Consider the following 26,290-nt stretch of genomic DNA (forward strand, 5'->3'; position numbering starts at 1 on the left):
ATTGATCTCTCTCTGCTTGTTTCCTATATTCACCCTTTGCTTTTATCTCCTTTTTACATTAAAACACACGTATACACTGTGCAAGGAAACCATTGAAGGGAAAGACGGAGGGGATAGTTTGAAAATATAAAAAAAATGCATACACACACATATATTTATATATATATATATATATATATATAGAGAGAGAGAGAGAGATGCACAAAGAAGTGTGTCCCTTTGATATTTTGCCCCCGACTTTCCCCATCCAATTCTCAATGAGAATGGCGATTGCAAGATAAATATAGAAATACAAAAAAATAATGATAATAAATAATTCACCATTTCCTTTTTTTTAAGTTCTCTCTTGGCCTTATTGTTTTACCTCGTGATGACTAAAATGTATTTTAAGTTTGCTTGTTCCTGAAGTTACGTGAGTCACAATATTCTCTTTACTTCACATCTGCTGCTCTGTGGATCTGAACCGTGAACGAGTTGATTCTGAAACTTTCCTCTAACGTTCAGTTGCAGTTTGTAACCACTAGTGGTCGCTGTTTCCTCATGTAACTCACTGTCAGTGTGGTGTGTGTCAGGGTCTGAAAGCAGAACACACACACGCACGCACGCACACACACACACACACACACAGCCTGCTCAGCCACGCCCCTCTCTTGTGTAACCAGATGTTACAGTGCGTCCATCCTGTTGTCTGCAGCTGTATTTGCTGTTGTTTATTGTTTACCTGAATGTGCTCCGCAGGGACAATCACTCCAGAGATGAAGCAGTGAATGATCATCATGTCATTGACTGTAAGACTGTGACACTCTTGGATATCAGTGCCTGACAGGAGAGCAGGAAGTCACAAGTCCAAATGCACAACATGAAAACACTGAGGACAGAAGCATCAGCTGTGACTGGAGTTATTATAATAGTCACAGGACACACACATGCTGTCTTTAGTCTGTCTCACACACTCCATCATGGCCTGGACGACCGGCTTGTGTGTAGCTGGTGTCTAGTCCTTCCCTGTACGGCTGCTGCTGTTGAACCTGTGTCCACAAAGCTCCTTCCTCCTGAAGACAACTCTCCCTGTGCCTCCTCCAGCTGCTGGTTTAATAAAAACGTGAATGATTAACAAACAACACAGCTGATGGCTCAGTGTCCTCAATCTGAAGCTCTGCTGCGGCTAAATGTTGTGTACTGAGGATTTAAGGGTAAAGATATACCCTTAGTAAAGATAAGTAATTAATAATCCTAGCAATCAAAGTGACTTACGTGATTCAGATGTAACTTTTGAGGGAAGAAATAACACAATGTCCCCTCAACAGAAAACTGCCTCACTCAGTTCACTCGAGTTTTTGTTGCTACAGCCTCATTTAGGAGTTGGATTAGATCCTGATTAGCTGATGCTGCTCTCCCTGAGGTCCACACAAAATAAATATTAAATACAAATCATGACATCAGTGAAGAGAGACAAGCAAATTATCACATTAAAATATTTTCTTTTACAAATATTCAAATATAAAAAAGATTCTGGAAACGTAAACATATTCATATTTATATCTATATAGACTAAGATACATTATTTAAGCATACTTAAAAAAGTTCTGCATAAATAAAACCTTTCCAACATATTTACTTTTTCTTATTCCTGAATTTTAATATATGTATATCAATTGTTTACAAATATGTATAAAATATTTTAGCGTCATTATATATTTCAAAATTTTAGTGTCCACCATATAAAATAACAGGAACTATGTATATTTGCAGTGTGTGTGTGTGTGTGTGTGTGTGTGTGAGTGAGACTAATCATGATACCCGCAGTTTCCTTCACTGTCTAATAATCCAATTAATCCAATGAAACTCTGAAGTGACCTGATGGAGCGTTACAAAGAAACAATAATCTCACTCAGCTCCATACACACAGGGATTTAAATTCAGCTCATTCCAGCACTGAGGCTACATTATATGTAAACGAAGAGTTGAGCTGAGTTGCAGTGGTCAGCACTGTAGCCTCACAGCAAAAGGTTCTCGGTTCAAATCCCGCTTCAGCCGGGGTCTTTCTGTGTGGAGATGTCATGCTCTCCTCATGTGAGTTTTCTCCAGCTTCCTCCCACAGTACAAAGATGTGCAGATTGGTTTTAACTGGAGAATTGTCTTGAGGTGTGACAGGGAATAGTTGTTTGTGTATATATATGTTGCCCTCTGTGATACACTCAATGTACACACAGTCCAGTGTGTTCCAGTACCACACATCTCACTGTCTGGCTCCAGCCCCGTGACCCACAAAGGATGGGCTGTATTGAATGGAGGGATGAATTGAAAAAACTTTTCATGCTGTTGGTTTTTTATATCAAATTTGAATAAATGAAACCCTTTGTCTTTTTGTGCGGTCGAGCTACTGTAACTGCTCGACACACCACGAGTCTTCCTCGATGTGCAGCAGCAAAATGTGAACAAAAGGACATCAAGACAATTATGAAAAACTATTTTTATTCTACATTTTTATGTATTTTTTCTCAATGTACAGTTTGTAGGCTAGTTTCTGGAAACAAACAAACACTGTTCAGGAGAACATATTGATATGCATAAAAACCGAAGATCACCGTGGTTTACAGAGAGACAGGTGACTGTTTTGGCACCGGATGTTAATGTCGATGCATCACAACAAAAGTTAAAACTTTTCTACGACAGTGGAACTGTTCACAAGGCTTTGGGTCGGCCACTGTGGTACAGTATATAAAAACAGATCGAAAAATGAAAGATGATAAGAAAAGGAAATGGAATGGTCTAATTACAGTTGTGTAAACCAAGACCATTAAAAACAATCGCTTAGAAAAATAGAACGAAAACAAGCGATGGTGTTGATTACAAGTTACAGTACTTAACATGCTATTCACATTTCCCTTCATTGCAAGTTTTGTTTTTACAGATTTAGACCTTTTTTTTTTTCACCTTGTGTAAATTACAATGTCCAAAAAAGACGCTTGGCCTTAAAAATGATGCCGTCCAATGAGAAAGAAAAAACGAATGCTACCGTGGCAGAACAGATACGCTCATTATTTTCACATGCATATGCAAATTATGCAAAGAAAAAGTCATTCTCATAAGCAATGCAGCTGCCTCGTGTAGCACATCCAGTCATTCAAGAAACACTCACACATGAGAATACAGATACAGTATTTCATTTGTGTAGAAAAAGAAGGGAAAAAAGAGGAAAAGGGGTGTTGGTGTTACCTCAGCGACACATCTCTTCCCTTTCGTGGTCTAAATCAACAGGCCAACATTTACAGGACTGATACACGTCAGGACTTAATATAAAAAGATGAGAAACATTAACATTCAGGAAAGACTGGATGTTAAAAAAGAAAAGGAAGGAAAACAAACCATGTCTGATATTCACGTACTTCTCGTTTAGAAAACCAAAACTGATGCATTTGAATACGAGGACATGACAGTGACTCTGCGCCAGGTTCAACTGCCCAAATAACTACTTCTCACAGGAGAAATAGCAGAGATCATATTTTTCCCTAAGTTGAAGTAGGCAGGGGTTGGGATGAAGGTGATTTCACATGCTTTCTTGCACCAATCAGGACTCAGCATCATTTAAATCTAAATGTGGTGACAGCTGTTTGGTCACTTGCCAAGTTTCCATCGCCACTGAGGTCAAATTTAAACCGCGCTCCAAAAGAAAATGTGAATTCTTCTAAGTTTGCATCCACCACTATTCACTCCTCACTGAGCTTGAGAATAGTCTGCAGGGCGTCATTAAACCTCTCCAGCAGAATTTCTGCAGCCGCAATTACAAGCGCAGAGGTCAAACATGACATGAATGAAAGCTTTGTGGAAAATGTGATGGAAAAATAACATTTGTGCTTGTGTCATGTATGCATCTCAAACACGTCTCCTCATTGCTCCACACAGATGATTTTATCTGCTGCTTTTTTTTCTTTTCTTTGTTTGAGTCACTTGTTCATTCTACTTTATTTCCTATGTCTGCTTGCATCTCACTTTGTTGCACTTGTTTTTTGTTAAACATCAGCTACGATACATCACCTCTGCCTCCTCAGGTAAGTGTAGAAACATTTCTATGCAGATTAAAAATGTACAAACACTGTCACTGAAATCAAACTACACAGTCTTGATGAAGTTGGTAAACTGTTGTGGACAGTTTAACTTTTAATAAAGAATACCTAACCCTTTTTATAAACTTTGATATTGCTTATTCATTCATTACAACGTAGTATTAGGAGCATTTAAAGGGATACAAATCTGAGATTTGTGAATAAAGTCGTAATAATGCGGGAAAAATTCTAATTTAGAAGCGTGTCATGTAAGAGGGGGAAAGTAAGAAGATCAGCCTGTCGCCTAAGTTAAAAAGAGGACTGTGGAATATCTTGTTACATAATACTTCAAATAACAAAATACTTTGACTCATCTGCACCACTTTATCATAAGTATCAGGAATTTGACAAGATAGTGAGAAACTAAATCTACTCTGAAGAAAGAAACACAGAGACTTGGAGGAAATTGTCTCTTTTGCAGGGGAGAAAATTGCTCGTAATGGCAATGGTAATTATCGTGATTTGGGCTGTCGTGAATTCTACATAAATAATCATTAATTGAAGTAGCAGACGTTGGGCAAGCATGGGTGTATTCTCACAATATTACATATTTTTAATGCAATACTATGACTTTTTCTAAATAAATTACAGCTTTATTCTCATATTATGACTTTTTCCCTCTCATTGCAACATTACAACTTTATTCTTGAAAATCTTGTTTTTTTTCCCACTTCAATATGGCCCCAATACTCGATTGTAATTCATAAATATTTGTTTCAATGAACTAAAAGTTTTTTAATGGCTTACTTCTAAGTTTGTAAATTGTTGTTAAGTTCAAAGAAAATGCAAGTTTGATAAAAAAGTTCACAAAAGCCTCAAAACCAAGAACATAAAGAAAGCAGGCTGATCCGTCAGAAGCAGGGTGGACGTACTGAATACAGCTCTGCACTGCACATCCTTAAAAAAACTCAACTCCTCTCATACACAGGCCACGTTCACGCTCCTGTTATTACAGCATCACCTCACACGCCTTTCAACTTGCTTCAAATGTTCAAAACCGTCTCATATTTTACATCCCGATATTAAAATAAAACCCTCTCAGATAATCAAATATAACAATCATGTTTCATCCTCCTAAATAACTGAGCTGAAGGAAAGAACGGCAAGTTCACTGCCCCCCCACCTGATGCTATTTACAGACACACCACCATAGCTCAAAGTTGTCATAGAGACTGTTGGCATTAAATACAGTTATAGTACTCTGTCCTCACTGTTGCTAGGTAACAGAATATCAGTTCAACAGCCACTTGCGTACCACATGTTTAACAGCTTCACGCTGGCTTGTGCTTCAGGTTGATACAGTGGATCTTTCGCTCGCCGTCACTCAGGATGCTACAGTCTGAGTGAGTCTACTCACTCAGATACGCACGCACACAGACACACACTAACGCTTACATACAAGTGAGAGGAAATCACTCCTCTATCATGAAGAAAATCGACAAAATGAAACAAAACATGACAAACTGAACGTTGTTCCCAAGTTGCATAAAAATATTTTTTTTGTTTGATTACAATGTGCATACTGCAAGGCTAGTGTGTTGCGATTAAAACTACAGTTTATTGACCGTGTCTGATGGATTTAAGTGTACGTCCGTGTACTCCACCAGCAGGTCTTGAAAAACCAGAATGAAAAACAATAAGTGATGTTTACTTGAGTGTGTTTTGTGTGTCTATGTGTGTGTCTGTGTGTCTGTGTGTCTGTGTGTGTGTGTGTGTGTGTGTGTGTGTGTGTGTGTGTGTGTGTGTGTGTGTGAGAAGGGGAAAAGATACAGAAAATAATTCAAAAACAAATATACTTTTCTTATAATGAAGTTGCATTATGAGGACCTAGAATTAATGCAGTCTTCATACAATCTGTCTCGCTACTGGTCCTTTATACTTTCCTCACAAACCTCCAATATGTGTGTGTGTGTATGTGTGTGTGTGTGTGTGTGTGTGTGTGTGTGTGTGTGTGTGTGTGTGTGTGTGTGTGTGTGCATACAGTTCTGATACAGTACACACACACACATACTGGAGATGTTTCCTCTCTGCCTCACTCTGAGAGAGATCAACTGACTCTACTTGGAAACATAAGAAGGCAAGAGTAGGAGAGTGGCTCTCCTCTCCATATCCACCTTATTACTCCTCCTCCTCCTCCTCTTCTTCTTCTTCCTCCTCCTCCTCCTCCTCCTCCTCCTCCTCGTCATCATCTTCATCATGGCAGTGAGTGATCTCTTGGGGGGTCTGGGGGAAAAGGTTGGGAGGTTTGATCTCGCTGAAGGAGCGGGTCAGCTGGTTGCGTTTGCACTCCATGTCCTTGCAGTCGTTGCAGTGGGTGCGGTTGCGCGTGGCCAGTGGCGACTCCATGTCGATGTCCACGTGGGTGTGTTCGACGGTCGACTCATGGGGCATCTAGGAGAGCAGAAAAGTGAATGATTAAAAGCAAATACACATATATACGTATACATCTATGTCAGATGTCAATGCTGTAGTAGAGACATAGATGGCATGCTTCTAACAAATGTTGCACCTCCAACATTTCCAGTAGTTCCCCACAAGGCCTGTGAACACTTTAATGGAGGTTGTGGTATCTTGTCTAAACTTTGATGATTTAAGGCAGTGGCGGCTCCTGCCAAATTTCTCAGGGGGGCAATTGTTGCGATGATGTCTTACCGGTTTAATGGGTAAATTCATGAAGCTGTGTCGCTCCAGTCACTTTAACACTGAGTCCTGCTTTTCATGCCATGTCTAGTGTTGTACTGAGCACAAAATGTTGACGAGTCATTTTTCATGATGCTTAAATACAGTCTCATAAACTCTGGAGCAAATTAAACAAACATTAAGTTACTTCATGCACTGATCAGGTCCTGATAACTAGTGATGAGTGTTTAATAGTTAAAGTGAGGGCAGGAGAGAGGAGGAGGGCACAGAAACTCAGTACAACTGTTCTTCAACACAGTCTTCACGTTGTAATGCTCTGAGTGAGTGAGTGGAGGCGAAGCTCTTGGTATTTCACTCGATGACCTGATACGATGATAATTCCAAAAATTTACGTGAACGTTCATCATATATAAACTGATTCGTTCAATTTATTGTTCACCAAAAATATGAACGCTCCCTCTCGTCACATTCAGACCCTCACCAGTACATGTGCGGCCCGGAAGAGGTAGCTGAAGGGGTAGTACAGCAGATTGATGAAGGAGGCGGCGTACAGGTCGGCGTATCGCATCACTTGGGAGGCAAAGAGGGTCTGTCTGGAGCCACTGCGGAAAAGGCTACCCATCATGCCGTAGCACATGTCCATGTCGTGTGTCACTTTCTAAAAGGGGCAAGAGGGAGAAGAGAAGACACTGGTGAGCCTGCAGCATTATCACGATAACGTGTGTTTACCCACTTTTAAAAAGGATTTAGGAGCTTTACCCTGAACAGTACAGTGTGTTATTATCAGGGGCGTTGGTGTCGTTATGTGATTGTATTTATTTCACCACACAGAAAATAATCACTGAAAACAGTATAAGTTGAAAGAACGGTTAATGATTAGACTATTGTAGACACAATGCAAATGTGGTCACTGATAACTAGGCCTGTTTGTGGCAGCCAGTGTTAAATACATGTGGACATGTTTCCGGTCGTCATAGAAACGAAGGTGATTAAGGTTGTACCTTGACTCTTCCCTGAAGAGCGCTGATGTCTGGCCTCTCGTTGCTGCTGCTGTCCAGATGTCTGAGGAAGGACGGGGGAGAGAAAGAAGATCCGGTCAGGAGAGAGGTTTGGGAGGGGGTGGGGAGAATGGAAATGATATCAGTCTGCTGAAAGGTAATATTTCAAGGAAGTGATGCAACAGCGAGGTGTGCCAGGGCTATAAATAACGTCAGTGAACTCAGTTATCGGCTGTGCAAGAGCCGACCCTCAGACTTTACCCTCAGACTTTACCCTATTCACCCTGTTCTCTCTTGCAGATATACGTGCTCGTGTGCATGCTGCAGAGAGCAGAACTGGTTCAAGAGACAGAGGTTGAGTAAGAGGGTGGGATACAGTGAATGGAGAGGGAAAGGGGGGGAGGGGGGTAAAGGTCACATTTCTTACTTGTAGAGTTCAGCCAAGAAAATGTCCAGGCCCTGCAGTTCTTCAAATAATGCTGGAAAACATGAGAAGAGGGTGAATCTCTGTCTCCTCATCGGATTTAAAGTGCATATGCTATTTAGCTGTAGTCTGCTCGTGTAAATGAGCGTGATCTGTGATGTGGTGAGAGATTGTTAAAGAATCAGAGTTGAACTTGTTGTCAAATGAGGCTTATGTGTAACTTTAAAGAGATTTTTACACAAGGTCTGACGTTGCAGCTTCTGTTCTAGGTCAAGTCCCTGCTGAGTCAGTTTTCTGATGCACTGCGATTCTTGGAATAAGTCTGATGCAACTGCAAACACATGTGAACCCATCTGTACGTTCAGCCAAATTCTCATTTCGTGTCACTGTGTATGTGTATGTGTGTGTGTGTGTGTGTGTGTGTGTGTGTGTGTGTGTGTGTGTGTGAGTGAGTCTGAAATCTCACAGCTCTTGTCGGTCCACACGTGCAGTTCCTGGGCCAGTTCAGGTATGACCAGGAACGTCCTCCAGCCTTGACGTTTCTTGGACTTGAGGATGTCTCCGAAGATGTGGTCCCCGATGTACACAATGTCCTTCCCCTTGGCTCCAAGGAGGTCGCACACGATGTCTGACGAACCTAAGCGACATTTAAAGCTATTGCAGACAACTGATCGCTATGTCCCAGAGTGAATGACTGAAGCGAAAGATAATCTCACCTCCAGAATAGACTATCCCATGCTGCAGAGGTCCTGTGTAGGTTCCTATCTTCAGACGCCCTGATGTCTGAAATGAAGAAAACAAACAATTGTTAAAGGTAGCTTGGCCCTAACAGGGTCACCTTAATAAATGCAGCATTATGCTAAAACAAATATTTACATGTGGAAAGTGGGTTTTTTATGCCTTAAACATCTTTTGTGTTTTCCTGGGCAGTCTTTCATTGCTGAGCTGCAGTGGAGGGACAGTAACACAACCAGGTAATTTTTTACTGTGAATATCAACTTGATATTTTGAACACAGACGTCTGTAGCCTCTTATTAAAATGAATTAAATTCAGACTACACAGAACAATGTTTTGAAAATCGTTTTTTTCCAATATTATTTATTTCTTTGAATGCTCTTTTTCAATCTGTTTACTGTATTTTAGCATGTTTTTTTGAGTGTGAGTGTTATTTGTCCCTACTTGTATTTAAAGTTAAAACGAGATGTTTTGTCTTAAAGGGAGTTAAGTGAAGGATAAATATGAATAAATGATAAACTTTGCAACAAAGTATTATTTTCGTTAAGATATTTTGGGGAAATTCAATTGACAGGACAGTAAAAGTGTGAAATGGAGAGAGAGACGTGCAGTAAAGGGCCTGGTCAGAACAGAACCTGTGGTCACTGCAGGAGGCCTCAAGATGTTGATGTTTCTGAGGCAATGTTTTTGCCACTTTACATAAATTTGGTCTTTTGTCAGATGCAAAAAAAAATCTATTTTCTACAAAAGATGTCAACACATGAAAAGAATATGGCCCATCCAGATACATCAGTGAGTGTTCACATGCGTTAGCTGTTAGAAACTTCTTCATCTCAGCTGCATGTTATGTTTCTGCTCACCGTGTCGACTTGTCTGAGCACGGTCCCCTCGCCAAAGAACAGCGGCTTCCTGGCGTCCACCAGGATCAGATCAAAGTACGACTTCCACGGTCGGTGGGAGGTACCAGGCTGTGGTGGATAGAAACACACACAGAAAAATCTATATATATGAAAGACATCTTTCACCTGCATTTTATCATTCAATACATTTCAAAGTGTGATCAAAGCAGAGGGAGAAAAAAAATCCATTTTACCTTGGGGCCATGAGGAAAGTCAAAAAGGTAGGTCATGATTTTCTGTGAGAACACAACACACAGACAGTGTCAGTCAGTCAGTCAGTCTTAAATCGCTGTTTCTTTCAAAATGAATCAGGATCTATTATAAATCACCTAGTTGCTTGTGACACAACTGCACACACATACTCACTTCAGTGTATTTGTAGTCACTGTTGGTAGCCAAGAAAACCTTGGCTACTTCATTCATTCTGCTGAGGAGGAGAGGCAGCTTCCCCTGGAGGAAACAGAAAGAAGAAAAGACTGAAGCTCAAGGCGTCTTTACAACACCAGACCCTTCACAGAGTTCCACAACAATGTGTCATACACTGTGAGTGTGTTCTCATACATGCGTGTCCTTGAAGAATAAAAAATACTCACATCCCTCACTACATACTTCTCCAAGTTCTCAACCGTCTTCTCTTTCAGCGTACCCTTCAAAAAGAGACAGGGGTGTCAGACTTAACACTGTAAATATGTGTTTACTCAAACACTTCACCCACCCTTCCATCAGCATAGTGGTGAGTAGATAATGAGTGAATTTTCATTTTTCAGTGATCTACCCCTTTAAACTTTTTTAAAAACATTACTGAAGTTGTTTTCCAAACAACATAAATCAAAAAACTTTCATGAGCATTTTCATGCTCACTCAGATTATTACAGGTTGTGATTATATTGAGCAACACCGAGGTATGAAAGTGAAGCACATGTAATGTCCACACACTGGAATTAAAGTCACAACTATCGCTCAAGTCCTACCTTGAAGTGGACCCAGTCAACTGCATCGCGGACGTCCTGGAACATGCTCTTGTAGGACATGAAGAGGTCGCCATCTTTGAAGCCAGTTTCACAGCTGAGGGGGAGGAGCAAAGACACACACGTACACAGCCGTCGCACAGGCCACAACTTTACAGAAGGTTTTCAAAAGCATGACATTTGTTTTTTGTTTGCTTTTAAATGGGATAGCCTTCCCTTGTTGGAGGGGTCCCCAGCCAAACAGGAAAGCATTCTCCCCCTAAAAGACCAACAACCAGGTTTCAGAGGACAAAGGACATGCAGCCATTCCAGATTACATTATCAAAAAATGATTATATCTCCTCACAATACCATTTCAAAGATAATCTCTTCTTGATATCAGGATAAAATAATAGTTAGTGAAACCATTTTTTTAAAAATATTTCTGTCTCATTCTAATAAGAGTCCATGCTTTCCTACAATTAGTAGTGGCAGAGATGAATTAATCATTGTTAAGGAAAATGAAAATTAGACAGGTTGTCTGACATGTCTGCCTTTTAATTTCCATTTTTAATCAATTAGCTGAGATTAGCAGCTGAGACCCCTGCACCCTCCCATGCTGTAGGGCTTGCTCTTGACCCAGTTTGGCTTGCAACTGTCTTTGTGTCACCATGCGATGCCCAGAAACGTGTTGTGCCACAGATAATGTAACCAAGAGTTTTTCACCTTGTGTATCTGTCACAGTTGGAGAAAAAGTCCACGAGGCAGGCAAAGAGGTAGGTCTCTGTGAAGAACAATAAAAAGGTTCAGACATCATCATTTCTATAAGAGAAAGTTTTAATTTTTGATCAGTTTCATAGTGCACTGGATCCCAAGTCTATTTGGTCCTTGAGAATCATCATGTTATCACTAAGGCTAGGAAGCTGGCTCTTAAATACTATGAACAGCCCTTGTGTAACAATCTGCAGAAACTTGTAAAATTAGATAAGCTAATCAGTCCTGATCACTTTAATTCCCTTTTGACTGACACAGAACAGTGTTCTGAATACATGTTTTCATTATGGGACATGGGCAAAGAAAGAACCCTTTACATTTTGGCGCAGATCGGTATCACAGTGAAACTTTTTATCACTTTCTTTAATGAGATAGGGCGTTCTTTTGACATTTTTAGCAATTCCCCAGGGATCAATTCATGGATTTTTACAAGTGTGTGCATTTTGTGAGCTCAAAAATTTAAATCTAGTGAATTTAAATGTGGTTTTATAAATGGACTGTTGGGCCTTAGCGGAAGCATGAACTCTGCTGAGTTCCATTCTAGTTTGTATAATTTGCTGATGTATACGGTAACTTTTGTGTGCCTTTGTATTATGTATGATTGTCCCTCCGTCTTTAAATCAAAGTTAGAAGTGATGTTGTGGCTTAATCAAACATATAAAGACCTTTCTTACTTATTTAATTTTTCTTTATCAGTCCCTTGGTGTTCTCAGTGTTCAGAGACCTTACCTGGCAGGTTGAAGAGTGTGTTAAGGATATAAAAGCGCTCTGTATCATCTCTCTGGATGAACTTGTTTGGGTACCGTTCACGTATCTCTGGGCTGCGAAAACACAAAACAAACGATAATAACAACATCTTTATGTAGACACTGTCAGAAAGAAATAAGTCAGTATTTATTCTTTACTGTCGCTTACCCTCGGAGGAAGTTGAATCCGTGGACACAAACCAGGATATTACCATAGGCATCTACCTTCAACAGGTTCCCATACATGGTATCAAACACAAGGCCCCTGAAAGTTGGAATAAAGACATGATTGTTTCAGTCCTTGAAACAAAATAAAAGTGACTCTCAATAAATCACAAGCTCTGGCATTTTATCTGCTGTAATTTGAGACATTTTTATTTATTTTACTATCAGAATAGAGAGGTTTTAGTCTCAGAAGAAACTCAGAGTGGGACTATATATATCCCTTTAAGCAGGTGATGGGTTTTTTATGACAGTATGTCCTCTGAGGTTAGAGAGTAAGAGGGACTACAATGATTAGAGATGAGGCAACAGAAGCAGTTGTTTGACCTGGCAGCCATCATGGTGTCTGTGTTCTGTGGTGTGATTGGTCTGACCTGGTGGGAAAGGATGGGTCGTACACGAAGCTGAGCAGCTCCTGGGGGTAACCGATGGAGACCAGGCGCTCCACTGTGAGCTCGAAGCCCAGTGACTCGTACTCTGGTGACTTGTACACTAAAAATAAAAACACATTAACAACTATTGAGCAAATGTTTTGTTCTGCCTAGATACACATGGCATATTAATATTTGTTCATTGTCTTGCATCTGCATGAACTAATTAGACAATAGCAGTTTTTATAATCTAATAATTACATTGGCCTTCATTGGGCTAAAATAACACTCTGACTTCAACTTTCAAATTTCACAACCTCCCCTTTTGTTCCTCCATTTTGTGACATTGTATAGAGATAATAACTGTAGGGTCTGGCAAGACTAATGTTGTTTTTCTATGAATAAATCTAGTTTAACAACAAATAAAACATTTTTTATAGAACATGTATAAAGTTAAGCAACATTAGCTGTGGGGGATACACAGCAGACAAACAGTCTGTGAACCACACTCATGTTACACAACATGTACATGTGACTTTTCAAAGGGAATCTCATCTACTTCAGACTATATGGGGTTGTCTCAGTATTCAGATAATGTGTTCTCACTCTCCAGTACCAACCAACCCCTCTCCTCAATGATAACCAGGGCAAAAACAGACTGATGCTAGGCTAAAAAAAGACTTGCAGAGGATTAAAATGCTATATGACACGGGGAAAAGGAACATGTCAGATGTTATAAATAAGCGACAGAGAATGCACTTGTGTTGTTGTCTGCTTTCTACACTCCCAGTGGGGTGGCAGGAGGCCCCTGGAGGAAAATATGATGTTTGGGTAGAGGACAGTTAGCTGGGGAATGGTACCGCAGGAAAATATCTGAGTCCTGATCTCTTCAAAATGTGAGAGCGTGCACTTGCTGGGATGTTGTTTGAATGCTGGATTAACCACAGAGGCAAGTTACAGGAAAATCTTGGCATCAGTAAATCTTTGTCCTTTTGTTGTCACCACTTCTCTGTGAGCTTGAGCTAGTTTCTGCATTACAGTCACGTAACCTCTTGCGGTTTAACCCCCCTTACCCCAACCCTAGCCCTCAAAACCCCCCCGCAGCCGTTGTCTCCTAGCAAACTGAGTATTTGGGCCCTTTGCCCAGAGCAGTAGCACACACCAACTAAATTTCTTCCTCCTCATCGCTCACTTGTCATATTCCTCTTGAAGCTCTGAGGCGCTACAAAGAAACCTATTTTAAGAGCTTCTCCGTCACCTTTGCTATCATCACTCTCTCTTTAGCTTGCTGGTTGGCTTTTTTCACTGCCTGACCTTGGGACACATGTAAAGTTCTCCCTCTCAAACCCAACGTAGGACATGTATGATCACATCTCAGTCTAAGTTATATAAAAGTCAAGCTGCTCATTTAGGATCCGGAAGTTATTTTGCTACATAATAATAAACAAGACAAATATAAGGGGAAACCTTTAAAAAAAACATTAAAGCTCCTCACAATTGGTCTCAATGTTTTTCCATAACCTTAAATGTTCACATCTAAATAAGCCACAATAAACGTTTAAGTTTATGGTCAAAAACTGAACTAAAATGAGTGACCAACCTAAGCTAATTTTTTATAATCTTCAATGTTCACATCTAAATCTGTCTAAATAAACAACAATAAAAGCTTAAGTGAAAGTGATAATTGTTAGGAATTGTTTTAGTATCTTTAACTACATTTAAATAAAAACGCCTTTAAATCCACTCATATTCTTACATGTTTTTCTATAACCTAAAATATTTATTTAATATTCATTACCCAAACAATAAATATGTAAAAATAGAAGAAAATGCTTCAAAAAACAAATGTATTATTTATAAAATATTTGTCAGTATGTTTCATTACATCTATGTGGGTGTTTAATCAGATTTGATTGACAGCACTGCATTTCTAAATGAGCTCTGCCATAAAATATTGAATATTGAATAACTTACATACTGTTTACAAAACCACAAACCCCCCTCCACTGAAAACCTCCACACAGACACATGAGACCATGGCCTACAGTGGATCCTTTTCACACATAATTCTAGACGCCCCTCACTATTTCGAAGATTGGACTGCTTGAGCTGTAGTCCGTGGAGTGATTTGTAGATGTGTTTTTCCATGAAAGGCACACCAGAGGCAACAGTCATGGAGGTGCTATGCATTTGTAAACAAGACAACAAAGCAAATTCATCAACAAATGTCTAGAACATTTGTGTGAGCACTGCAAGTTGTGTTATCACTCATAGTGTGACAGCTTTCTCATGTGTCACACTGTCATGTTGCACACGTACATACATACAGACACACGCACGTAGTCACACACACACACGCACCCACGCAACCATCTACTTGGAGCTGAGGTGAGAAACAGCCTCAGCTCCAAGGATCTGTTACCTCTTGTATCCCTGATGAGATTATTGCCAGATAATTATACACTTACTGCTGGAGTGTGTGGCGTCTCCTTGGTTTAAGAGCCAGATAAGCTTGGGTTTACATGTAACACAAACCCATCACACACACAAGGTAAACAACCCCCACCCTTCTACTAGTAGACCACTAAATCCAAATCACAAAAATAGTCGCAGGCAGGGACGTTTTCTGAACCATGTCAAATAGCAACCTACATTAAAAAAGTAACACCTCAACTGTTAAATATGGGGCTTTGTCACAGATTCATGACACGATCTCGCATATCGCGGAGAAATGAGAAAACTCCCACTCTGCCCTGGGGATGTACATTCCAGCCAAAAGTCTGCTGGAAAACTAGGACAAAACTGCAATGTGGGCCTGAGTGTGTGTGTTTGAACTACATGTTCCTCTGACTGTTGTATGTTCCGTGTAGGACGACAAAAACACATGAGGCAATGTTGCCCACACAAAGTTGATTTAGATTACAAAGTCTTACAGATGTACGACATTTGTGACGGTGGCTGTTTTGGGGCGATGATTTTAGATCAATATTTTTTAAGATATGCGTCACAAAAAGACAGGTTGTTTGTTAACATTATGTCAAGTAGAAATGTATACATTTTGTATAAACTGGTCACTGGCAAATATGTCACAAAAGAAGATGCTGGTGTGGGATGATGATAACTATACTATAGGTACAGATGCATACTGTTGAAAAATACAAAACTACTAATGAAAAGTAAAAGTGAGGGAGGATTGTTTCTTTAACTTCTGCTAAATACTATGTAAGGAAAACATTTTTGAGTGCATACTGCATACTGTACTTTGCACATTTGAACCGTCTTTAACACCCTCTAAAAACAAATACTACGGCGCTGTGGTTAAGCAGCAGCCCTTCTCCATGAATCTTCCAGCTCCCTGGTCTTGAAGCAGGAAGCATTTGTGCGGTCAAAAACAGAACGCCCTCCAATGATACACGATAGCCACACTTCTAGCAAACATTAACACTTGGTTATGAGTCCCCATAAAGAGAACCATGTCAACAGCTGAGCGTCCGTAAAATCTCCTGCACTCTGAGGGTACGGGTACAGAGCCAGAGAGGGACTACAAGTGATCCCCGTTATCAAGGGAGCCATCATCAGTGGACTCAACAAACAAACGTGACCTGCTTTTCAAAGTGAGGCTAGATTTATTTATAGAGATGGAGAGACTGAAAGCTGCAGCTGAGTCACAGTACAAAGTGGCATGAAATAAAAAGAAGAAATCAGTATATTTCTGGCCTGGTTACTGGTCAGTAAGAAACAGATATCTGTGCAACTCTCTCTGTTTACCAGAGAGCTATGCTTCACATTCTGTAATCTGAGGGTTATAGTGTATTCAATATGTCATCACCACTGACCTAAATAACATTTTGTGGAAACAAGCTGTAGTTCTTGCGAGGTAGCCTGATAAAGAGCTGCAGAAGATGAGATCTGGTCGACTTTAATATCTATATTAAACTCACATCAGCAGAAACTCAACCACTAAAGATTTTGTTTTGATTATTACGATTGCAGTGGTAAACCAGCCACTAGGGATACTCTTTTGGGTAGTTCTAGTGCCGGTCCCAAGCCCGGATAAATGGTGAGGGTTGCGTCAGGAAGGGCATCCGGCGTAAAACTTGTGCCAAAACAAACATGCGGATCACAAATAGGAGGGGTAGTGGATATATTGGCAGATGATCCGCTACGGCGACCCCGAAAAGGGAGCAGCCGAAAGATGAAGAAGATTACGATTGCAGTGGTGACAAATCTGATAATAAAGTTTACAGAGAACTATGCCTTATCTGAGTGTTATAGTGTATTCAATATGTCACCAACATTGACCTAAATAACATTTTGTTGAAAATGAGACACAGTTCTGTGGGGGTGGCCTAATGAAAAGCTGCAACAGATGAGATACGGTCAAATTGGATCTACATTAAACTCAAAACATCATCAGCAGGCATTTATCAACAAAAGATATCTTTTGATTGTTACAATTCCAATGGTGACAAATCTGATTTTAAAAAGTCCTTCAATATGACCCTGACATTCACTACCAGTTTCTGATAAATTCAACTTTCTATTTCAATGCACCTCCATGGAGTGAAACATGATCATTTCTGAAAGTCTGCATTATTAATAAGAGCAGGAATTACAATCCATGTAAACTGAGGAGCTACTGTGCAACCCATATAGCTTTCATATGGAAACTCTACAGGTGAAGGTTCACATGACAATAATATGACAACAGGTTTTTTTTAATTATTAATAATAATAATAATAATAATAATAATACATGGAGAAATGTATTTCGTTGTTTAGTCAATCACATGTGAAAAATGTTAAAGTGATGTGTTAACATCAAAAGTCTGAAACCTGAGAGACGTTCAGTGATGAAGAAACAGTTTTGTTTTTAGCACCAGCGCTGATTGATTAGATGAGGTGGATCCACTTACCTGCTAAAGTATAATCCATGTCAAAGCCAAAGCACTTAATCTTCTCCATGGCCAAACTTCTGTTGACAAACACTCTGGACAAAACAAGTGAAGAACAATGTTTTAGGAGAAATTCAATCATCGACATTGAGGTTATTTACTAGAGCTGGATCACTTATACAGTGCGGCAGATGACGTGTAAATTAACCAAATAACCTACTGCTATCTAGTAGGTGATTTACACACAATAGGAACATGTAACATGTAAGAAATCTGAAATAAACACTAATCAATCGAAATAGAGACCCCAGTTAACTCTACTTGTTTAAGAAATTAGGTAGTGAGAGGCAGCTACAAGTAGAACTTGAGGGAAACATGAAGCTTATTTCAGACGACACTGACATGTGTTAACTAATACCTGAGGTTAGCTTGTTGAAATAATGAAATACTCTGCACACTTATGAAACTTTACATGTTACACAATGTAAGAGCATTTTAAAGCAACAACACATAAGTCAAACTATTGACAAATGTGTCATGTATGAGTGGCAGAGAATTGGAACTAAAATGGGAGCATGTGATTAGACAATGGTGCAGCTCTACAATGAACTTTAAGAAGTTGAAATCAATGAGTCATTTAAAACCACAGGCCTTCAGCATGGTGCTGGGTAAAACAACAGGATATGAACACAACTCTAAACTAGGGGACAGTAAAAACCCAACAACCTCAAGCAGAGCGTGACAATCTTCCAGGAAACAGCTCTACTGTCCTCACTCATAAATCAGTCATGACACTTGTGTCCACAGTAATAGTATTTACATACTCAGGTTGACTTTACTTTAATTCCACAGTAAAGATACACACACTGCTAAATTCACTTCGACTGCTGGAACAGACGCACGCAATTTATCTTCAACGTCTGTGACTGAGATGACTGTGGAGCTTAGTTCCTGAATATTTCCACACAAGTCAATATTTAGTCATGCCAGAAATAAGATGTAAATCAGCTGAAGGGAAATAAAAAGGAGGTCACAATGGAAAAAAACACACCCGCAACTAGCACAAAAATATGACACACAATCTCACAGCTCAAATGTCCGACACTGAGTGCGAGGCATCTTCTTGTTACCCTGTGACAATGACCTTCTCATCTTCTCTAAATCTAAAGTGCGTGATGAAATACCTGGCAGCAGATCCATAGTGAACAAGCTCCCATTTAGACCTTAGTCCAACGGACGACTGCCGATGCATTCTGTGCGAAATTAAACCTCAGTATGACTCTCCGCTGGTCCGACCTGCTCCAGTAACACAGGGTAGCTCTGGCCCACAAACAATGACACCCCAGCCATCCCTCTCTCTCTCCCCCTCTGCTTTCTTGCCATTCAGAAATTTTACTGACTTGTTGCAAAAATGATTGTGGCCATTCCACGTCATTCTCTGTTGTTGTGTGCTGTCACTCAGGGTTGCTGTTGTTGTTGTTGTTGTTGTGCAGCATGGTGTTTCCGGGCCCTCAAAGACATCCAGAACAATCACAAGTCACGTAGAATCAAGTGAGCCCCCGCCCTGAGCGACAGCTGCTCACATCACCAAACACTGCTGATGAGAGTGATGGGGCAGCGACCATCGGTTATTTTCATCATCGAGCAGAAGAGGTCTTGAGGATTAGCTTTTTTTGGGATGAATCTCATTAAGTCAGCAGATTTTCTCTTTCTATTTTCTTATTTTATATAATCTATTTTATGGAGGCAATAATAGACATTTAAATTACTATGAAATATATTTTAAAAGCACAGAACCTATGAATTTTTTACGGTGCATAAATTAAAATGTCCAGTATTCAAATTAGCATTTTCAAAATAAAGATTAAGTTTCTAAATTCAGACATCAAAATGTGTGCAGTGAATACACACTCAAGTATTTTTATTTAATTTTTTTCTCCACTTTATTCTCTCTTATATTTTCACATGTTGTCTTGTCTATCTCATTTTGACCTTCTGCTGTTGTAACATGAAAATTTGCCTGGCATTAAACTAATATAGTTTTCCTTATCTTAAGTTTGAGATGAAAACTTCAAACTCCACATATGAGCAGTCTATCTTTTATCTTAAACAATGTGACATTTGTCAACCATAAAATAAATGAAAAAATGATCCAAGAAAGTTCAAATGAGAGCACCTTTGAACCCAGTATTCTTGAATAAATTATAATTGATGTACTTCAAATAAAGTCTAGTTTATAATATTCTAGTCTAACAAAACTAGAATATTAAATATTTCCATGGTGTCATTCAATATGGTTCAATGGTATTCAAATTCCAATATAAACTATTCAGATAATTTATGTTGTTATCAGCAACAGAAAATCAAACAAGAAAATCACATTATTCGTCCCTTATTTTGCTTCCACAGAGCAATGACTTCAAAGCTGACGTTCTCCTGAACAACCAAAAACAAATGTTCTTTACTGTCAACATTAATCAGTGCTAAGCGGGCACATGCCTTTTCCAGTGAGGGACTTAAATCCAAATCTTTTCTATTTTGTTGAGGTGTTGTCATGTCACATGTGACCTTAGGCTTGATGCCTGTGGGAGCAGTGGTAAAGGACAGCCATAAATGATAAGTATGTTCAAGCCTCTCCTAAGCTCACCAGTATTGACAGTAGGTGGGGATGACTTGTAGTCAGCCTTGACTTTGGTCCCTCTGATAACTCTATTGCCTCAAATAGCCAGCATGAGCCCCAGCACACCTTCAAGAGAATCCCTCATGACTTTCAGTCCCTCTGAGCACAGCTGGTGCCACAATCTAACAGATTTTTTCCACTGTGCTCTAATCTCACGCCAACAGTGACTCGGCTCCCTGTGATAGAAAGTTTATCTGTGCCAGGCAGAATCGTCAGCCCTCTGCTATGCGATACTCAGCCCTCATTATCAGGCTGCATTGCTCTAGCTGGGCTCTTATTTTGAAGGAATGGTATTAATCTGTGTGAGATAAACCAAAGGTCATCCCTATCATGCTCTTATGTAAAAAATAAATCAATTAAATAGATTAAGTGGCTTCAGTGAAGTCCCTACTACTTTGTTCAAGCAAGCAGAAGATCCTTATAGTATATTTGTTATCTTCACACGTGTGATTGTGTCTGTCTTATGTCAGCACAGAGCTAACACATGAGCAACAGTTAACAGCCTATTATATATGACATTACAGTGTGGAAGAACAGCAGTACCCAGTGGACACAAATGACTGAGGTTGGGTTAAACATTAAAAAAACAACACACGTGTTACGACTGTGACAAGGAATAAATTCCTCCTGACATCAGCCTCTGTTGCTCCAGGGTGTTTCCAGTCAACGGACACAGAAAGATAGACATCTATTTATGCTAAGGCTCTCCCATTGCATGAGCTCACAAAACAACTCGGGAGTAAACAGTGCAATCGGCATCATTTGGCCTTTAGAGCAACAGGCTTCAAGCATTCGATCCCTTGATTTCACCAGTCTGGTGACATTTTACCATGAGATTGAGGAGTTCTGCAAAACAGACTGACTATATGTGTATGACCTGCTTTGCCATCCAAATTCAATTTCACAGACCCAATAGAAATGGCCTATTGAGTGATTTGTGACACACAATGAGAGGAGTATGAGCTCTAAAGCTGCAGCTACATGAAGGCACAAACTGTATAAAAATAACCTATAATAACTGATGATTATAATAACAGTTCATGCCAGAAAAGTCAAAACTTCATTACACTCAAGTTATCTGTGACATTTCACCATCTACAATCCAAATTTGATCAAGAAACTCTGATCTCAGTGCCAAGATAAAGACAGATTCAAACATTCACTTGTGTTAATAAGTAGTCAGGTTTTGTAACATGGCGATTGAACCAAAGCCAACAAATGAGAACCCTTTCCATTCTGAGAGGTTCACTCAGTAAAATGAGGTTTTACCTTAGTGTCTATCACTTGCCCTCGTTACCTTCGTTGCATTCTCCAATAACAGAGCTCTGTTTCTTTTGCCAGGTAGAGTTTCCACAGCTATACTTTAGTTGTTCTGCCATCTGAAACTTCTGCTGACTGGTGAAAGCTACGTAACTACCACGAAGGCTGCACGATGGCAAATGCACTTCCTTTGTGCAAAGCCTTTATTTTCCTGTGAGTTTTCGTACCCGGTGGGAGACAGAATTGCTCAGTGAGACTAATAGGGAACTGAGGATGATGTTATGATTTGACAGCCATTTCATTGTGCAATCAAGATTCACATAATAACAGAAACATAATTTAGGCCTTGGATGATAGAAAATCATTGATTGTTTCTTATCATGATCTATGAAATATTTTATACTCAACAGCTATATTTTAGACATTGGGATGTGATGCATGACATTCACAAAAGTAAAATTGATTGGTCAAATCAAATCCGAAAATGAGACATTGCAAGGCTTTTGCTCAAGGCACATTATATATACGAAACAATCAGGAAGATTGAAGGAGATAATTGCTTTTGTTTAAGTTTATTTCTATCAAGACATGGGCATTTAGAAAGTTGAGAAAAGGTATGAGTAACAACATGTGCCATTATGTGGATATGAAAACACCTAAGGATATGAGATTTTGGTCATACCGCACAGCCCTATTCATAATTAGAAAAATGTGGACTATTGCCACATAAACAAAAAACACAGGAGCTGCCAAACCTGATTCAATTATGGCTTTGATGATGGCAGTTTTTGGTTTCAAAATGTATTTCTTCATGGTATGACAAGTATGCAAATGATTTAAGGCAATGTGTTTTTTTTTTCCTGGCTGCACAAACTATGGTGTAAAATGCTAGTGTGTCCAGAGGCTACATTCACCACAAATGTCCTTCGCTACCACCTTCACATGTGTGTCTTACCTGTGGTAGGGCTCTCTCCTGTACTTCTTCATTGACAGCCTGTCCATGTTGGCAGGCAAGTCTGCATAATTCTGCAGTCTGTCACTCCATGAGGTGGTCATCTTTAAAAACTGTCAGTGTCTGAGGAGAAGGGACAGAATATCTTATCAACAACAATATAAACAACAGTTGAAAGGAGAGAAGTTATCTTTACTTATAAGAGGAACATTTTGTATAGAAGGAAAAAGAGTAACTGGATGACAAAACAACGTTCAACCTGTATGAACTGCTTTATCAGTTATTATTCAAATGAGTCCTCAGCGAGGATAGATGTACTGTCACAACACAATAATTCATGATAATCATCAGTCAATGGAGGATCTGGCTGTGGTCGTCCTCCAGCAGACAGAGGACATTAGGTGAGTGGAGAACAGAGCATAACAGGTCCAACCAGTGGGTTAATTTAAAAAAAACTACTAAGATCCACCCTTCTGTGTTATGCCAAAAACAACTTAACTCAAACAGGAATGTCAAAAAATAAAGGCCATGAGTAACTGTCAATCAATAGCCTGTGAAAAGATTTAATGTGATGGGTCATACTCGAAGGCAGAAAAAAAAAAGATGAAATCCTTGTTTAGCTAAAGCATCATGTCACATGTGAACAAGCTTAAAACAACTGAGAATCTGTGAATCACTTGAATTTCTCCCTAAAGCCTAATGTTGGCCTTGTCTTTTTGAATGTTTTTCTTTCCTCCCATGCTGACATTGAACCACTCTGCCTCTGTCACTGGAGAGGCTGGGCTGCAGGAAGGAAAGGCAGAGGTCAGCTTTCTTGTTCTTTCAGTGCCAGCACAAATGTGAATGAGACTGGCAGAGGTGAGGCGAGGAGCTGTCAACAGGGGCCACAATGCGTCAGAGAACCAAACATTTTCTTCAGCGTAAACAGCAAACTTAATTATGTTTTTTACCTTCTGGACTAGTCCTGTGAGAACATTCTTTATTTAATTACTATTGTTATTTTTTATTAACATATTAGGACAGTGCTCATTGATCAACAGACAAAATAATGTGAATGCGCAAGTGAGCTATTTAGGCTAATTTTCATCTGTTGTCCCCAGCCAGTGAAGTAAAATGACCTAAAAATATCTATATTATTGTAATGGGTGGTCATGCTTACATTTCTGTCACATGTTTAGTGTTTCTATTCTGCTATGATTGCATTTTATGTTTTTACTTGTGTTGAATTTTATTTTAAAACATAGTTTCAGTGTACCATATTCCCTGATTTTAGCTAATTCTAGTCTCAATCGTTGTAAAGGGTGGTCATGCTTTAATTTCAGCCACATGCTGTGACTGTGGGTGAAGTGTTTTTATTCTTTTATGACTGTTTTTTGTGAACCACTTTAACTCTGTTTTGAGTGTCATATAAATAAAGGTATTATTATATCATTATTATCTATGGATAACTCATGTGGTCAGATCAATGAAATTCATCCAAGCTAACTGTATAGCTAAAAACACTACACCCAATAGGGCCGGGATATAAAACACTATTGCAATATGAATTTAATTGGTAGCAATATAACAAATTATATTATACATTATATATATTGATGAAATACTCATGCATTGTGTGAGGCGATATAACACAGTAGCAACATCAGTGATCTGTCTCAGATTTATGAAATGTTTTTAAATGTTTGTCATTGTCAAACATGAAAAAGAACCTGTGGAAACTTTCAGTTGTCATAAAAACACAAAAGGTGTTTAGTTTGTCTGGTGTGAACACTGGTGGTAATGTAAATATAAAATATTTAAATATAAAGGGCCTTTTCTAAGGTGAAGAAAACAACAATTCGGACAATTTAGTTGAAACACACTGGTGAAAACAATCATGAGGATTCTTTTATATGAAATTTCTGCAAATAGATCCTCTCACATCAATCTGACACTCTGAACCTTGAAGTATGGGTCGGCTGGAAGATTCAGAGTTACACAATGAGAGAAGCTGCACTGCCACTGAGAGAACGGATTCAACACGACCTTTGAGCCTGGGGTCGGTCTCTGGAGACACTGGGTCCACGGGTATTGCGACGTATCTGTCTCTGCTCTCTACAGGATGTCGCTTGTGTGGCAGTTTGTTATCTGTGTCTGTAGGAAAACACACGAGCTGAGCAGCACTCCGGGGTTAGCTTGAGCTACGTGTTCAAGTGTCCCGACGAGCTAACGGCAGAACGCCTCGGTCCCAGCAGGGTTAGCAAACAAACAAGCAGCGCAGAGGTGTTAGCAGTCCGCTGCTTCACCGCTCACTGAGCGGAGGAGGAGGCTAACGGAGCTAGCTTAGTTTGAGCTAAACAAAACCCAAACAGTGCAGTGGGGATGGGAGGGGGGGGGCTTTGAGTGACATTACTGTACTCACCTCTGAGCTCCGGAAAACTGCACCGTCTCTGAGTGTGAGCATGCGCCCGCAGCACGGGGGAGGAAGAGGAGGCAGGAGATAAAGACCTGAGGAGGATTGTTGTGAAGAGGAAGCTGCGGTGGAAAGCGACTGATGTGTAGGGTGTGAAAAGCAGGCAGCGGTGTGTCCCTGCCCTGTCTTCTCTCTCTCTCTCTCTCTCTCTCTATCCGTGTCTTTATGTCTGTGTCTGTGTCTCTGTCTGTCCTCTTCCTCTCTTTCTCTGTCTGTGTCTCTCTCTCTTTCTGCTGCCAGCTGTTGTTAAGAGACATTCAGGGGGCGGGGTTTTACCCCCCACGTCTGTCACGAGGAGGCGGGACTGCTGGTCGTCGTCCGGGCCCATGTGACTCACCACGTCATCACATCTATGATAATAAACTTTAAAAACACAGTAACAAGTTGCTTTACAAGCTAAAGGAAATTTGTTGGGCAACCTATGGGAAACTGTTAAAAAATCAAGTGTAAGATCACAGAACATTAGAGTACAAATAAATAATTTACAGATGAGAAAAGAGCAAAACAAGATCATATAAAATGTTTTAAATATTGGGTAGGATCAGGAGAAATGTGTTTGGTATTCTAATACTATTCAGATTTTTCAAAAATTGAGAAGGACTAGATTTAACTTATAATTTTTAAAGTATGAACGTAAACTACTCAATAACTTAACCCCAACCTGATATTAAACTGTTGACTATGCAGCCCACGAGTCTTTGGACACTCATGTACACCTCAAAGCAGGTCATTGAAAATGAAGGAGACTTTACAGAAAAGATTATGAGTCTGTGTATGATTTGAAGATCAACCATCCTCATGGGCTAAAACTCATGTTTTAGCTTGTCTGAATGGACAGTAAGAAAACAAACAAACAAATATATCAAATATATTTTACTCAAATCCAAGATATACTTTAGGTTAGTGCAAAAACATTCCAAAATCAATTCGGTCAAGGATGGAAAAAAACTCCATATCCCATTGTGATAAGCAACTGAGAAGAATCACTGCCTTTCAAACAAGGACAAAGTAGCAGAGAATGAAAAACCCTCATTTAATAATCCAAACATTTGTATTGTATGTTTCTCACATTCCACAGCAGAAAATTCAAAAATGAGTTTCATCTGAAAGGTGTGGACATCCAGTGTTTTTAACTGACACATGTAACTACCATGTTTACCTCTTCTGCCACAACTTTGTTTTCTTTGT

At 39.6% G+C, this 26,290-nt stretch overlaps 2 protein-coding genes across 4 annotated transcripts in view; one reads left to right on the forward strand and one right to left on the reverse strand.

Annotated features, from left to right (window-relative positions):
• Positions 1-1,123, forward strand: part of cnnm2b (cyclin and CBS domain divalent metal cation transport mediator 2b) — a 33,951-nt gene extending 32,828 nt beyond the window's left edge. The window contains exon 8 of the mRNA XM_020083747.2: positions 1-1,123. This exon is cut by the window's left edge and continues 2,366 nt beyond it. The gene's annotated coding sequence lies outside the window, so the exon portion shown is untranslated.
• Positions 1,124-2,458: 1,335 nt separating this feature from the next.
• On the reverse strand, positions 2,459-25,366 carry nt5c2b (5'-nucleotidase, cytosolic IIb). Of its 3 annotated transcripts, none has more exons than XM_020084260.2 (18): positions 25,052-25,366; positions 22,654-22,773; positions 17,780-17,853; positions 12,867-12,984; positions 12,440-12,535; positions 12,254-12,345; positions 11,477-11,534; positions 10,775-10,868; positions 10,397-10,450; positions 10,170-10,253; positions 9,998-10,039; positions 9,765-9,872; positions 8,885-8,951; positions 8,635-8,805; positions 8,172-8,223; positions 7,748-7,808; positions 7,228-7,404; positions 2,459-6,497 (listed from the first exon to the last, which is right to left on the reverse strand). In XM_020084260.2, the coding sequence occupies exons 2-18, from the start codon at positions 22,752-22,754 to the stop codon at positions 6,225-6,227; spliced, it is 1,722 nt and encodes a 573-aa protein (XP_019939819.1). In that variant the 5' UTR covers positions 22,755-22,773; positions 25,052-25,366; the 3' UTR covers positions 2,459-6,224. The 3 variants fall into 3 exon arrangements, with proteins under 3 accessions (XP_019939819.1, XP_019939820.1, XP_069386686.1); XM_020084261.2 differs by lacking the exon at positions 25,052-25,366 and adding an exon at positions 24,676-25,002; XM_069530585.1 differs by lacking the exons at positions 22,654-22,773; positions 25,052-25,366 and adding an exon at positions 18,943-19,025.
• Positions 25,367-26,290: the final 924 nt, after the last annotated feature.

Source organism: Paralichthys olivaceus, chromosome 8, assembly GCF_024713975.1.
Source record: "Paralichthys olivaceus isolate ysfri-2021 chromosome 8, ASM2471397v2, whole genome shotgun sequence".
Classification (NCBI taxonomy): Eukaryota; Metazoa; Chordata; class Actinopteri; order Pleuronectiformes; family Paralichthyidae; genus Paralichthys; species Paralichthys olivaceus.

Excerpts from the sequence above, each read along its gene's own strand:
- nt5c2b (XM_020084260.2), bottom strand. The coding sequence starts at position 22,754 with ATGACCACCTCATGGAGTGACAGACTGCAGAATTATGCAGACTTGCCT. Across the intron at positions 12,346-12,439 it reads GGATTCAACTTCCTCCGAGG|CCCAGAGATACGTGAACGGT; the intron begins GTAAGCGACAGT and ends GTGTTTTCGCAG. Across the intron at positions 7,809-8,171 it reads TTCTTGGCTGAACTCTACAA|ACATCTGGACAGCAGCAGCA; the intron begins GTAAGAAATGTG and ends GTCCTTCCTCAG.